This window comes from Notamacropus eugenii, chromosome 4 (assembly GCF_028372415.1).
Source record: "Notamacropus eugenii isolate mMacEug1 chromosome 4, mMacEug1.pri_v2, whole genome shotgun sequence".
NCBI classification, from domain to species: domain Eukaryota; kingdom Metazoa; phylum Chordata; class Mammalia; order Diprotodontia; family Macropodidae; genus Notamacropus; species Notamacropus eugenii.
In genome coordinates, this window is record NC_092875.1 from 432,576,128 (window position 1) to 432,591,226 (window position 15,099).

Below are 15,099 nucleotides of genomic sequence, written 5' to 3' on the forward strand. Positions count from 1 at the left end.
GAGGGGCGACATAATGAACATGGCACCTGAGCTGAGCCTCCAAGGAGGATTAAGGGTTCTTAAAGGTGGAGATGAAAAATAAGTATATAAATTGTCTAACACACACACAGACACACACACACACACACACAGACACACACACACACACACAGACACACACACACAGAGACACACACACAGACACACACACACACACAGAGACACACACACAGACACACACACACACAGAGACACAGAGACACAGACACACAGACACACACACAGACACACACAGACACAGACACACACACACACACACAGAGACACACACACACACAGAGACACACACACACACAGACACACAGACACACACACACACACACAGACACACACACAGACACAGACACACACACACACACACAGAGACACACACACACACAGAGACACAGACACACACACACACAGACACACAGACACACACAGACACAGACACACACACACACACACACACAGAGACACACACACACACACAGACACACACAGACACACAGACACACACACACACAGACACACACACACACACAGACACAGACACACACACACACAGAGACACAGACACACAGACACACACACACACAGACACACACACACACAGACACAGACACACACACACACACAGAGACACACACACACACACAGAGACACACACACACACACAGACACACAGACACACACACACACACAGACACACACACACAGACACACACAGACACACACACACACACACAGAGACACACACACACACAGAGACACACACACACACGCAGACACACACACACACACACACACACACACACACACACACAGAAAAGATATTTGCTACACCTGGACTACTTCCTACTTTTGAATCAGTCACGGATTAACAGTGTCCCTGGCTTTAGTCCATCAGACATTGTCCGTTGATATTTCTCATATTATCCCAAATCCCTACTGAAGTCTTATTCCAGGGCCTTTTATGGCATGAAGTTGAATCTGGATTCCAGAATACACAAGCTTGGGCATCTCCTAGGAAAGTGCAAAGACCTGGCATCCAACTGTATGTTCTCTAAGGACCAGGCACACAAGATTTGATGATAATCTTCACAGAGAGATATCCACAAAGGGATGCATTTGTTTTGGCCAGAATAATTCATGAGAATGTCTTTTTGAGTCATGGGAGGCTTACAGTCTGCACCAGCGAATGGATTTTCCACATGAACAAAAACCTAGATCCTTGAAGTCCCAGTGTTTTTTACTTGACAGTTATAAACCCGCAGTTGTGTCCATTTTAGGACACAGAACTACTCTCCTGGGGGCACTGTTAGAGGTGGCTAGCTGCTAAAGAGAATAGCCTGAGGGTATTGTTATTATTGTTTTATATGGAGATTATTATGTTTAATTACGGATTGCATGCTACATGTCAATTATATACGTTACACACACATATACATGTGTGTGCATATATATGTATACATAAAATAGAGGCAACTAGGTGTAATAGTGGATAAGAGCACTTGATTTTCAATCAGAAAATCCAGAGTTCAAATCCAGCCTCAGACACTTACGGTGTGGCTTTGGGCAAGTCACTTGAACTCTCTCTACCATCTTAATTTCTTTCTCTATAAAATGGGGATAATAAAATCACTGACCTCACAGGATTGTTGGAAGGCTCAAATGATATAACGCATGTATAATGCTTTGCAAACTTTAAAACAGCATGTGTTAACTATGATAATCATTATTGTGTATATGTTAGTATTGTTATTATTTTACAGGGTGTCTTAAAAGTCTTAGTGCAGTTTTAAGTTTTAATAGCTAAAAATGGCACTAAGAATTTTGGAATACCCTATGTAATTGTGATATATAATATTCATTATTTTTATTATTGCTTAGAATTGAAATGACTTTTGAGATAACTTGTATAATGGGTACCAAGAGTCTCTTACCAGTATGTCTTCAAGAATTCAGTTATGAATAATTATTCAAATCAGGTTTCAAATACAAAAATGAATTCTATAGTAATATTACATATTTTACAATACACTTTCTTTTAAAGGCTATTCCTCAAATATCTACCTTGGCATGGTACACAACCCTTGTGCCTTTACTTGTGGTGCTGGGCATCACTGCAATCAAAGATCTTGTGGATGATGTGGTAAGTTTTTTTTTTAAATACTAAGAATTCTGTTGTTTTCGGATTATTTTATCCTATAATTTTTGTAGAACTTTAAATTTAAGGTATCAATTCTCCTTCTTCCTTCTGTCCCACCCAAGGCTCGCCATAGAATGGATAAAGAGATAAACAATCGGACATGTGAAGTTATCAAGGATGGCAGGTACTGTAAAAATCACCCTATTTCTTTTTACTCTGTAAAAATGTCTAAATATTTTTATTTGACATAGCTAAAGGCTGATGGTGATTAGTGATGACAGATGTACCAATAAGTTTGATTTTTGTGCAAAAGCCTAAAAATATCAAGGCTGTGGATTCAAAGGTCTTTAATCTAAGTGTCACAATAAAAAGCCTTGAATAAAATGACCATGAAAACAGCACAAAGTAGTCTTTTAGGTGTATCAGTTAGTCCAATTATTATTTGCCAGTGGTTTTCACTGGGGATGCCAAAAAAGGTTTAAGACAACCGACTCTACCCTCAAGAAACTCACATTAAGAAGAAGAATCCAAGGTTGGATAGAAAGATATAGGAGTCATCTACATAGAGATGATAATTTAATCCATCGTAATTGATGAGATTACTGTGTGAGAGAATATAGAGAGAATCAAGAATGAACCCAGGTTAGAGCTTTGGGAAGACACCCACAGCTAGTAAAAATGACATGAGAATCAGCCCAAGAGACTAAGGAAAGAGAAGTCAGATCTGTAGGAGAAGAACCAGGAGAGGCTATAACAAAAACTTAGAGGGTAGAGAATATTCAGAAAGAGATAGTGATCAGCATTATTAAAGACAGTTCAAAGTAAGAGTTCATTGATGATTTTGCAGGGAGCCATTTTATTTAAATGATGAGTGTGGAAGCCAGATTGCACAGGATTTAGACTAGAGGAAGAGGAGGCACCTTGTATAAATGATTTCTTAAAGAGTTTAGCCAAGAAGGGGAGGAGAGATATAGGATGATAGCTAGTAGGGATGGTAGGGTCAAATGAGAAGGTTTTGAGGATTGGGTAAGAAATGAAGGTCTTTGTAGGAAGGACCCAGTGTATAGAAATTCAAGATAAAAGATATAATGGGGGCAATCTGCTGGAGAGATTGGGAAAGGGTGGGGTCAGTTTTTATGTGGGGAGTTTGTCCTTGCCAAGAAGGATCACCTCTTTATCAGAAACTGAAGCAAAAGAGATTGTGCTTGAAACATATATTTGTAAATCATTTATTTAAAGCTCTGAATGCATTTTCCCAAAGGAAAATTGTTACAAGAGGTGATGGATTCAGTATGCAGGATGAAATGTACACTTTCAGATATGGCCAGTGTGGGAATCTGCTTTGTTTAACTGTGCATATTTGTTGCAGAAAGGTTTCTTTTTTCCTTTTTTTTTTTTAATGGGAGGGAGAGGTAGAGGAAAAATAATAAATGCTTGTTAATTGGGGAAAAAAAGTTTTAAAAAGTGGCAATAAGGTTCCCAGATTAGTCCGCAAAAGACTTTTTTAAAAAAATGTATATACCTGAAACTCTTTTGAAATAAACACCAACCCTGAGACTACCATCTGATCCTGGAATGAAAAAGGAAGTTAGAATCTTCAGCAGCAGCTGAGAGAGGTTTCATTTTTGAGTTGTTAATAAGTCAAGTATTTGTAAATCATATATTGCCTATAATATGAATTGCTCTTCTGCATCCTCAGTGGAATATTAGAAACAATTTAATTAGAAACAGGTAGTAAACATGAAAGAATTGATTTGTTCTTCTGAATTCTAATCCCAAATTTAAAACACCACAGTGTTAACTGTTTATTTTCATTTAAAATGTTTCTTGATTCTCATTGCTATTTTCAGAGTCTCAGCAAACTCTTCTTTTTTGAGGTTCACTCTCTCCAAATTTATTGACAAATCTAGGTCCTGTTAGCTATCCCCTTCAATATTCTCCAGCAAATGTCTCCTAGAGTTATGTCTTATCTATCTTACCATCAATCTCTCCCTGCTGCCTACAAACATTCCCAAGTCTTCTCCACCCTTAGGGGGAAAAACTCTCCCTAGAACCTACCATCCTTTTAATTATCATGCATTATCTTTCTTCCTTTTCTCAGCCAAACTTCTAGAAAAAACTGTCTATCTATCTGTCTGTCTGTCTATCTTCTCGAAAAAACTATCTCAGTCTTCTATTTGCATTTCCTTTCCTCTCATTTTCTTCCCAGGTCTTTGTAATCGGACCTTCTCACCCATCTGAAACTACTGTCTCCGAATTTACTAATAATCTAGATATTCAATCCAACAATCATTTCTTAATCTTCATCCTTGGTGACCTCTCTGCAGTATTTTAGATTGTTGATCCCCCTTTTCTCCTGGATACTTCCTGCCCACTGGGTTTCTGTGATACTGCTTTATCTTGGCTCCCCTCCTATCTGTTTGATCACTACTCTTTTTTTTTTTTTTTTTTTTTTGCTGACTCGTAATTGATATCATGATTGGGCTGTGCCCTGTGCCCTCTCTTCTTCTCTCTCCATTCTATCTCTCACTGATTTTATTAGCTCACATGGGTTTTATGATTACCTCTATTCCTATGACTCAAATTTTTATATCTAGCCCCAGTCCCTTTCCTCAGCTCCAGTTACATATCACCACATGCCTTTTGGACATTTTGAACTGGATGTCCCATGGACTACTCAATCTCAGCATGTCCAAAACAGAACTCATTTTCTCCCTCTCTCAACACATCATTTTTTCAGAATGCCTTATTTGTGTCTAGGTCTCCACTATCCCTCCGTTTACTTGGGTCAGAAATCTTGGTGCTATATACCTAACCCTTTGCTCTCACTTCTAATCAGATGCCAAATCTTGTCATTTCTATTTTGTGGTACCTTTCACATCTGTGCCCATGTCTGTATTCATATAACTACTACCCTAGTTCAGGTCGTCATCACCTTTCAGATGAACAATTGCAGTTGCCTCTTAATTGGGGCTCCCTGCTTCACACTTCTCCTATTCCAATACAACCTTCACTCAGCTGCCAAGGTGATTTTTCTAAAGTACAAGTCCATGTCTCTCCCTACTAAATAGACTCCAGGTGTTCTTTCTTACCTCTAGAATCAGATACGTATGCTTTTGTTTGACAGTTAAAGTTCTTTACAACCAGGCCTGATTTTACCTTTCTAGCTTTATTACACATTACTCCACTTCATGGTCACTGTGGTCCAACCAAACTGCCCTTACTGTTTCTCACACTTGGCACTTGCATTCCCATGACTTTATGCTGTCTGTCCCTCATACCTGAGATGAATTCCCCCTTCATCTCTGCCTCTTTGAACCCTAACTTTCTTCAAGGCTCAGCTCAAGTGCCACTTAATCCATGAAGCAATTCCTGGTCCCTGAAGTGCTGCTGCCTTTCCCCCAAAATTATCTGTATTGCATATATTTTATGTTTATCTACATATGCACATGTTGCCTTTCTTATACAGATTATAAATGCTTTGCAGTTAAGTATTCTTTCACTGGTTAAATGAGATATTTGTAAAATACCTGGCACATAGTAAGCAATATTTAAATGCTGGCTAATATCATCATCATGATCATTCATCCATTCATTCACTATTTTGTCTTTGTATCACTAATAACTAGTATGATCCAGGTCTCATAAAAGATACTTATTAATAAATCTTTGTTATCATTTTTTTGATTAATAGGTAAAATCAAATCAATTGAAGCTAAATTTTAAAAACCCTTACAGATTGTATCGTAAATCCTAGCAAATTAGAAAAATCAACATAATGAGATTTTCTGTTTATGTGCATTTTGGTCAGAAATTAATAAGGAAACCATAGTGCCTTGATTTTGCTTCTAATAATTAGTTCTAGAGGCATCTTGTTAGATTTCATGGGATTCATGAATTGTTAGTAATCCTCTATTTCCAAAATTCACATATTGAATTACTGTATATTTAAAAGTTTTCTAAATTCAGACTTATTTGAAATTTGCAACTTTCTGTGTGGTACAGTTTGGAACTGAGAAGGATTCTGGACTCAGTTTTTGGAATCTAAGCATCTTATTCTCCCCTTTTCCAATTCCAACAAATAAAAAATCTCCACCCAGTTAGAATAGAATAATAGCTGTTTGCTTTAAATAAAAAAAAAAACCAAAATGGAGCATTTCACCCTCTTAGTAATTTGTTCCCTGAAATCTTCCATTGTTAAGCAGAGGCTCCCTTTGTAGATGATGGGTCAGTATGAGCTACAGATTACTGTGACTGAATTGAAGTTGCAAAATATTAAACTTTTAAAACAATATATTCAATACACAAATGGACATTTGGAGTCTATAGTATCACAGCTCAGGTAATGCCAAAATATAAAGGACTCAGTGTTAGGTAATTCTTCCTTTAAAGGAGAACCAATCTTTAAGTATTCTAGTGTATATATGGCTTCTGGCTTGCTAGACAAACTTGGTAAGTGACATCAGATTCTAGGTTCAGTGATGATATAAAGTAGGCTTTGGAGGGATCAAGAAGGGAAATAAATAGCATGTCTACTTGTTAGGTCAGTCTAGAGGAGGAAGAACAGGGATAGAACTTGAAAAGCTGCAGCTCCTTAAAAATCCATGAACAAAGAGTCAAGATTCTATAAGCCAATCTTTGTTGCGATCTCTTGATTAACACTTTGCTACAACATCTAAATATGCCAGCTGGAGGGCATATTTCCATGGCTTCTTATCTCTGTGACACCAATAAAATATATTTTAGTTCAAAACTGAAGATTTTTCTGTCATAATTCATAGAATGCCTATACTTTTCAGAGTCCTAGATATTCCTAATATAAATTCCAAATTGCTTCTATATATTTTAATATCACTATTTTTAAAATATGAATAAATATGTAAATGAATATATAAATGAATAATTGCTAATATTTCAAATGCTGTTTTTAGATTCAAAACTGCAAAATGGAAAGAAGTTCAAGTTGGAGATGTCATTCGTTTGAAAAAAAATGACTTTATTCCTGTAAGTGAACAAGTTATCTCCATTTCATCCAAATTTGCCTGAATCTGTGACCTTTGGTATACTTTTGCTTGACATTTAATGAGTTAACTTGTGTTTATTGTTTTGACTAGGCTGACATTCTCCTGCTGTCCAGCTCAGAGCCTAACAGCCTCTGTTATGTAGAAACTGCTGAATTAGATGGGTAAGAATATTTCTTTTGAAAGGTCACTTCATTTAAGGCATTGCAATGCAAATACAGCATGTTGTTTATGTACGTATATGCATTTATATTTACATATATGTGTGTATATTGAAGTCATCTGTTCCAAGGGTATCATGTGTTTTGAAATGGATCTTGAATGTGGAGTTGAAAGATCTAGATTTAAGTTCCAGATTTGCCACTTTCTAGCAATGTAACCAGTTTGCTTCTTTACAGTCTTCAGTCCCTTCGTCTCTAAAATAAGGCCAGAATCGTAGAGATCCATAACTGGAATGGACCTCAGCTGTCTTCTAATCTAGCCCCTATTACCTGAACAGAAATCCCCTGAACAACATCTTCAATAATTAGTCATTTGGCCTCCTCTTGTAGACATCAGGGATGAGGAACTGACTTCTAAGACAACACATTCCACTTTCAAACTGTTAAATTATTAACTTTTCTCATATATTGAAACAATATTTGCCTTGATGTAACTTTCACCTTGGCAAATGTAGAACTCTAACCTCACTTGGTCATCTGACTCTTAAACTGAGAAGGTATCATGAACAGAGGACCATCCTTGGAGTCTCCAAAATCTGGGTTCAATCCCTACTTCTGATATATACTAGCTATGTGATTCTGGATTGTCACATCACCTCTCAGTGTCCCAGGCTACTCTTTTAAGACTAAAAATTAGAGACAAGTTGCTGATTTGCATGGGTGGAGGGAAATTGTTTATTGGGAGTGCTTTATATGGATGAAATCACAAGTCTCCTCCCCCCAAAACCCTTTTTACCCATGACTCATAGTTTCACCTATGGAGACCACCCAAAATGAGTATAACTGTCCTTCCACATGATTGCTATCTTCAAATACTTGAAGATAGCCATTAATTTACCTATAATTGTTCCATTCTCCTGGCTATACAATTGCAGCTACTTCCTTTTTGACCCAATTTCCAATTCCTTCTCTACCCTGATCACTTTCTTTTGCATGTTGTCTCATGGATTGATGCCTGTTTGAGGGTAGCTACATGCACTTACAACCTCTTCACTTTTCCTGGGTTTCAGCTATCTCTTAAAATTTTGGTTCTCTGCTTCCCAATCTATGGGTCATTTTCCAAAGAAGAGAAAGTGGAAATTGAGTTGTTTGTTAGTTGAATTGTTCAACTTTTTTTTTCAATCATCATTCTCATCAACGCCATTCTATAATTCTGTCTCTTCTTTGAGCTTCTTTTTACACCCAGGCCAACTAAAAAAGATCCCCTTTTTCTTAGTAGGATAGTTAATGTTGTTATCAAAATTTCATTTTTGAAACTATACTGTCCCTCTTGAGTTAATTTTCCCTTTAGGCCCTTAGGCATTGGGAATGTACCTATGCTTTCTCTGAACTCTGAAACCCAATCACCCAAAATCCTAGAGTATATATGATAATCACCTCCTTATCTATCATCCCATGACCAGTTCTTCTCAAGGCTCTTGTCATTTTTCCTTCAGCAGCAACATATTTTTTATACATCAGAATATAATTTCTCTTTGTTGCTTCTTGTGTGTTTTAAGAAAGAAACAGTGATTAAGGAAAGGTGAGAATTTCTTAGCTGATCTTCCTTTAGCAGCAGAGAGTCCTAAAAGACATCTCTGTACATAAAATTATTTCTCGTTGTTGTGTTTTGCCCTCCTGGTAACGAGGATGGTGAAGGACCTTCAGTCTATGTCAACTGAAAAATGATTGAAGGAACTAGGGATTTATAATCCAGGAAGAAAGGGAAGGCTCAGAGATGACATGATGAGCTGGGCTTTGAGTATTTGAAGGGCTGACAGATGAAAGGAGAATTCTGCTTGTTTTGTTTTACCTCAAAGGGCATAACCAGGAACAATGGATAGGAGGTGTAAAAGGGCTATTTTAGGATAGATGGCTGGAAAAAAGATTCTTTTTTTAAAAAAAATATTATTTGTGCCTTGTCTTTTCATGCAATTTGTATGTGTTATCATGTTCTTATTACTTTAAAAATGTATTAACATTACTAATTGAGGTTGATTACATAAATACAGAAATTTTAGGAGAAAAAGTTACTGATGATCCAATCTAAATCACACTCTAAGTGCTCTTAATATGGGCTAATCAAATAAAATGAAATTTATGTACCCATTTTGACTTTATCTTAGTATAGGATATAAGATGTTGGTCCACACCTAGTTTTTGCCATATTATTTTAGGAAAAATATTCTAGCATCTATAGCTGTGCAGAAATGGAATGAGCTGCTGCCAAGTAGGCTCTGTAACAAACTCTCCTTTTTTTCTGTCTGTTTTCTGTAATACATACTCTATAGAGAGGGAGCCCTCCTGAGCATGGGAAAGGTTGAGGTGACCTGTCCCCCTCACTCTGTAAACTTATCTCATTTTTTTAGTTATTTGTAAGTTCATTCTTTATTGCTGGGTTTCTCTTCCTTGGAGATCTCTCTTCAAGAGGAGACTGGAAGACCACTTGGCAAGACATTACAGTGGAGATTTCTTTCAGGTGTGGATTAAATGAAATGACTGCTGAGGTCCCCTTCAATATTAAATTCTGTGATTCTGTCTTGTCTATCTCAGAAGGTCATTTGGAGGATCAAATGAGATAAAACATGTGAATAATTTCAATTTTTAGTAACTGAATAGAAATTTTTTTTAAAAAGATACTACTGTTACTTATAAACATGAAAACATTCTCACGTCCTGCCTATTAGGCTATGTTAAGGTCAATTGGCCACCTGCCTAATAGGCAGAACTAAATCAGCTAATATTTGTGGAAACTTTGAAATAAAATCCTGAATAAGAGATGTTGCCAGAAGGTAAAAAGCCTATCTCATTGCAAAGTTGTGTGGACCTATGCCTTTTCCATATGTTTTTAGTGCCTTTCCCAGCTTTCAGAATGTATCACATTTTGGTTTGGTGTAAATGTGAAGTATCATAGTTAACAGTTACACCTTTGCCTTCTCAGGTCAAGTGAACCAAAAAGAAAATTACTTCATTTCTAAGGATAATAGGAAATAATTGAGTTTCATTTTTTAACATAGAGTCAAATGAGCCCCATTCCAATTGCATACCTAACAGATATGATAAAATACTAAAAGTTTAGTTTACAAAGGGATCCTCAGAGTTTGGGATAAATAGAAGAAATAGGTAGGTGGTAGAGAGAAAGTTGCAGTTGACTAACTGCTGAATCTAATGAGTTGATAGTTTGAAATGTTCAGATGTTTGTCCACATACTAGCCCAGAGAAAGCTATTTACAAAGGGAATTGGGTATTAGTATGCCAAAGATTTGGCTCCAGTTCAGTGAACCACTTATTTCTCCCTTCTCCAAAGCTTCTAATTAAAATTGGAATAAAAAAATAGAACCAGATCTAGGGTACATGACCACATAAGCCACTGGAAACCTACCAGTTAGAACATTAGTTACTGATTCTTAATATAGAAAGAATATGACTAAGTAATGAAATAATGCAATGTTTTAAATAATTTTTTACTGCTGTTTTCCTTCATGATTATATCCCCATTTAAATGACCAATTTGGTCCAACTAAATTTTCTTTTCTTTTAATTTTTCCCCCTAGAGAAACAAATTTAAAGTTCAAAATGTCACTTGAAGTCACAGATCGAGATCTCCAAAAAGAGAGTGCATTGGCAGCATTTGATGGTTTGTATAAAATTGCTTTTCTGGCTGCAATTTTGATAGATAATTTCTATTTCTAAAATGTCTAAAAATAATGAATTTTGTATGAAATGCTACACTTAAATGTTTACATAGATTGAAATTTTTCTTTTCAACCTAGGTTTTGTTGAATGTGAAGAACCAAATAATCGACTAGATAAGTTTACAGGAACACTATCGTGGAAAAACATAAGTTACTCTTTAGATGCAGATAAAATTTTGCTGCGTGGCTGTGTGATTAGAAATACTGATTTCTGCCATGGTTTGGTCATTTTTGCAGGTACTTTATTTTTTCATGTCATTAATAACCTAACGTGAATAATAAAAATGAAGCACAAGATATTTCCTCCCTGCCTGTTCACCGTCCAAAACATAAGAATGAATACATATACGATTGTTATTTTTCATATTTTGATCACATTCAATTTTGGGTTTTTTTAGGAGCTGACACCAAAATCATGAGAAACAGTGGGAATACCAGGTTTAAAAGGACTAAAATTGATTACTTGATGAATTACATGGTTTACACGGTAAAATATTTTTATTTTACTGCACAAAAAGCTAACCTGTTTCACTAATGATTTAAAAAAAAAATATTAGCTCCAATAATCAGGGGAGGGCTGTGGAAAGATCATTGGGTTTGGGGTCAGAGGACTTTGGTCCATACTCCATCTCTGCTACTTGCTATCAGGGGGACTTTAGAGCAGTTAACGTCACCTCTCAACTCCAGTTTCCTTATCTACAAAATGAGGAGATTGCGCTTGATCCTCTCTAAGATTGCTCTAATTCTCAATGTACGATTCTTTGGAAATCTGTGATTTCATCAGTCTGGAAATTCACCCTGTTTCATGATCCAACCTGTACATCTTAGTAGATAGTCTTCATGAGTTGCCTTGGCCAAAAAATTCATCACCAGCTGACCAACCTCCTTGTTAGGATACTGTCTAAACTTAGTACGGACGATATTGGACCTTAAATAATAATAGCTTGCCTTTATAGAGCACCTAGAATGGGCCAGGTACTGTGCTAAGCACTTTACCAAATTAGCTCATTTAATCCTCACAACAACCCCGGAAAGTAGGTGTTATTACTGTCTTCATTTTGCATTTGAAGAAAGTGTGGTAGATATAGAGTCACACAACTAGTAAGTATCTGAGGCTGGATTTGAAATCAGGTCTACCTGACTCCAGACTCAGAGCTGTACTACCTAGATACCCTTTCCACCAAACCTTTCTGGATTGGAAAGAGCTGATACCTCAAGAGCATAGCCTTTGAGAATCTAGGGTCACTTCTATTAGTGTAGAATTGTATTTCAGTAAAGTTTTGTTTATAGGGACAGCTATATGACTCAGTGGTTAGAGTGCTAGGCTTGGAGTCAGGAAGACCTGAGTTCAAACCTGGCCTCAGACGGTTACTAGCTGTGTGACCCTGGGCAAATCATTTAACTTCTGTTTGTCTTAATCCACTGGATAGCGAAATGGGAAACCATTGCCAAGAAAAACCCATGAACAGTATGGTCCACAGGGTCATGAAGAGTCAAAGATGCTTAAACAACTGATAAACAACAGAGTTTTGTTAACAATTATTTTTGCTGACAATTTTTGGGGAGTGGCGTTGTGAATCAGATACTATTAGCAATCATTAAAGAAACCAAGTGCAATCATAAAGGAAAGTGTTCTAATACTGTTTTGATTTTTTTTATTAGTGTTTCCACATATTTCATACATTATAGATAAAGGAATGCACGAAGCTTTTCGAGTAGGCAGGACTAGGAATCTAGCTTAGACCCTCTCTTGGTCAAAGGCAGATCTGAGTAATACGTGGAAACATTTCACTTTCTAGATCATTGTGGTCCTTATACTTCTTTCTGCTGGTCTAGCTATTGGACATGCTTACTGGGTAGCACAGGTTGGTAATTTTTCTTGGTACCTGTATGATGGAGAAGACAGCACACCTTCATATCGTGGATTCCTTAATTTCTGGGGCTACATCATCATTCTGAACACTATGGTACCCATCTCCCTCTATGTCAGGTAACAAAGTCTCCTTTTTTGTTTCTTGCTTTAAGCTTAATGGGAAGGTATACAACTTATTGTTAAATGGGCATTTATACTAATTTACTACTTACTACTCTCATGACATAGAAAAAACATTTTTTTCCTCTATGAAAAATTTCCCAATATGTTGAGCTTTTGAAGTATAGTCATAATCAGGCTTAGGAACTAAAATCAGAAATTTCATTTCTTACCAGTTTTTTTTTTGGGGGGGGGGGGGTGTTTTCATCCCTCCCTGAAACCTTCTAGTGCCTCCTGCTCTTGTATCAGTTTCCTGGACACACACTATTCTGAAGCCCATCTCTTTTAACCATGGCTTTGTAAGAGCTTTAGGATGAGGATGGCTCTTCTACTCCATGTCGTTTCTCACATTTGTAGCTCCTTTTTCATTTTGACAAATATTTACTGCCTCTTTTACCACCTTTTTGATGTCATGTTAAGCCAATGATTTTTTTTCCTCACCCACCTACGAACTACAAACTATGAAGTACCTCCTGCCTCTGAAACAATCATTGCCTTCATTTGGTGATTTTTCTTGTTTCATTTCTTTATTTCCAAAATTTGCCCTTTATGTTAGTTTTGTGTTTAATGCCTTTGGGTAGGGTCTTCTTGTACCTTGAGGTTACACATTTCTACTTAGAGCATAGATTCTTAATGCTTACTATAGTGCCTGACACAGAAATGTTTAAAAAATTGCTTATTGAATTGAATTAATAAATAGTCCAAGGACAGATGGGCATTGCATAATGCTCTTTAATCAGATGTGGTGATATTTGTCTTGTTTTATATTTCCTCCTATGTAATTACAGTCATCCTTTCCATGAAGTAAAGCTCTCAATCACATCTGTTGTATAGTAAGAAATCTAAACTCATCTCTTGCGTGATTGGGAAGATATTTGTCCATACTTTTATGACTTTATGTAATAAGTACTGCAGATACATTAAATTCACCAGTATTTATTAATTGCCTCCTGTGTGCGGAGCACATCATGATAAGAACTAAGGAAGATAGATAGAACACAGTCCTCTAAAAAAAATTATAGCCTGGGGTATATGGCATAGTACATGTTGCAGAAATAAAATAAGTGTACATAGTATTTGGTGAGAGAGACAGAGAGAGAAAAAGAGACAGAGACATACACACACACTTACAGATAGAGAATGAGAGAACAAAGCCAATGAAATGTTCACTTTATGAGAATACACGAATTACCTATTTTTCTGATATTTATTTTTCCCTACTTATCTATTTTAGAGACATCCTTTTTCTAGCCACTGATGGTTCTGAATGCTTTCTTGTTTCCATCTAAGATGTACTTAAAATTCTAGACTCCGTAAATGGTTTTAAAATTCCCTTACTGTCTCTTATTTCAGATATTTTAACCTTGGCAACACTAGTTTTGAAGGAACTTTCCTTTTCAGTTCATAAATCCTAGTTTAGGCCTTACTTATTCCAAGGCATTTACACTGCTTGGAAATGCATGCTTTCTGTATGCTCTATGGCTCTGCGATATGATCAGCTCTACTTTGCTCAGCCCATTTGAGTTGAGGAATGGGTTGTCCAAGATAAATTGTTTTAGATAAAGTCTGAGGGAAGGAAGAAGGAGTAGGTTATCATGCCTTCTAGTAATACTCTAATGATGGTCTTTCTTAGTTGAATCTATATGACACTAAGTTAGAGGAAAATGAAAGTTACTATCCAATAACTAATCAGTCAATCAAAAAAGAATCTATTGAGTGCCTTCTGTATGCCAGGCAATATAATATATAAAAGATTTAGGGAAACAGAGATGAGGAGAGAATGAATGCCAGGAGTGGGGACAGCCAACTTATTCACACTGAGATAAAAGATGGGGTATGAGGAATCTCAAGGAGAACATAGGAGAGGAGATGAAAGCCTGAACCAGGCTGACCCGTGTGTGAGAAGAAAGAGAATCCAATGGGTGAGGTGCTAAGAAAACTCAGTGACTGCAGCTTGTATTTGACCAATCCAACAAGTGTT

At 36.6% G+C, this 15,099-nt stretch overlaps 1 protein-coding gene across 4 annotated transcripts in view; it reads left to right on the forward strand.

The window, feature by feature from the left end:
* Positions 1-15,099, forward strand: part of ATP8B1 (ATPase phospholipid transporting 8B1) — a 150,920-nt gene that overhangs the window by 93,596 nt on the left and 42,225 nt on the right. For all 4 annotated transcript variants that reach the window (XM_072605961.1, XM_072605959.1, XM_072605960.1 and 1 more), the window contains exons 5-12: positions 2,075-2,173; positions 2,293-2,354; positions 7,102-7,174; positions 7,285-7,355; positions 10,946-11,028; positions 11,165-11,323; positions 11,485-11,573; positions 12,886-13,076. In XM_072605961.1, the coding sequence (XP_072462062.1) occupies positions 2,075-2,173; positions 2,293-2,354; positions 7,102-7,174; positions 7,285-7,355; positions 10,946-11,028; positions 11,165-11,323; positions 11,485-11,573; positions 12,886-13,076 (827 nt within the window). The remainder of the gene's footprint in view (positions 1-2,074; positions 2,174-2,292; positions 2,355-7,101; positions 7,175-7,284; positions 7,356-10,945; positions 11,029-11,164; positions 11,324-11,484; positions 11,574-12,885; positions 13,077-15,099) is intronic.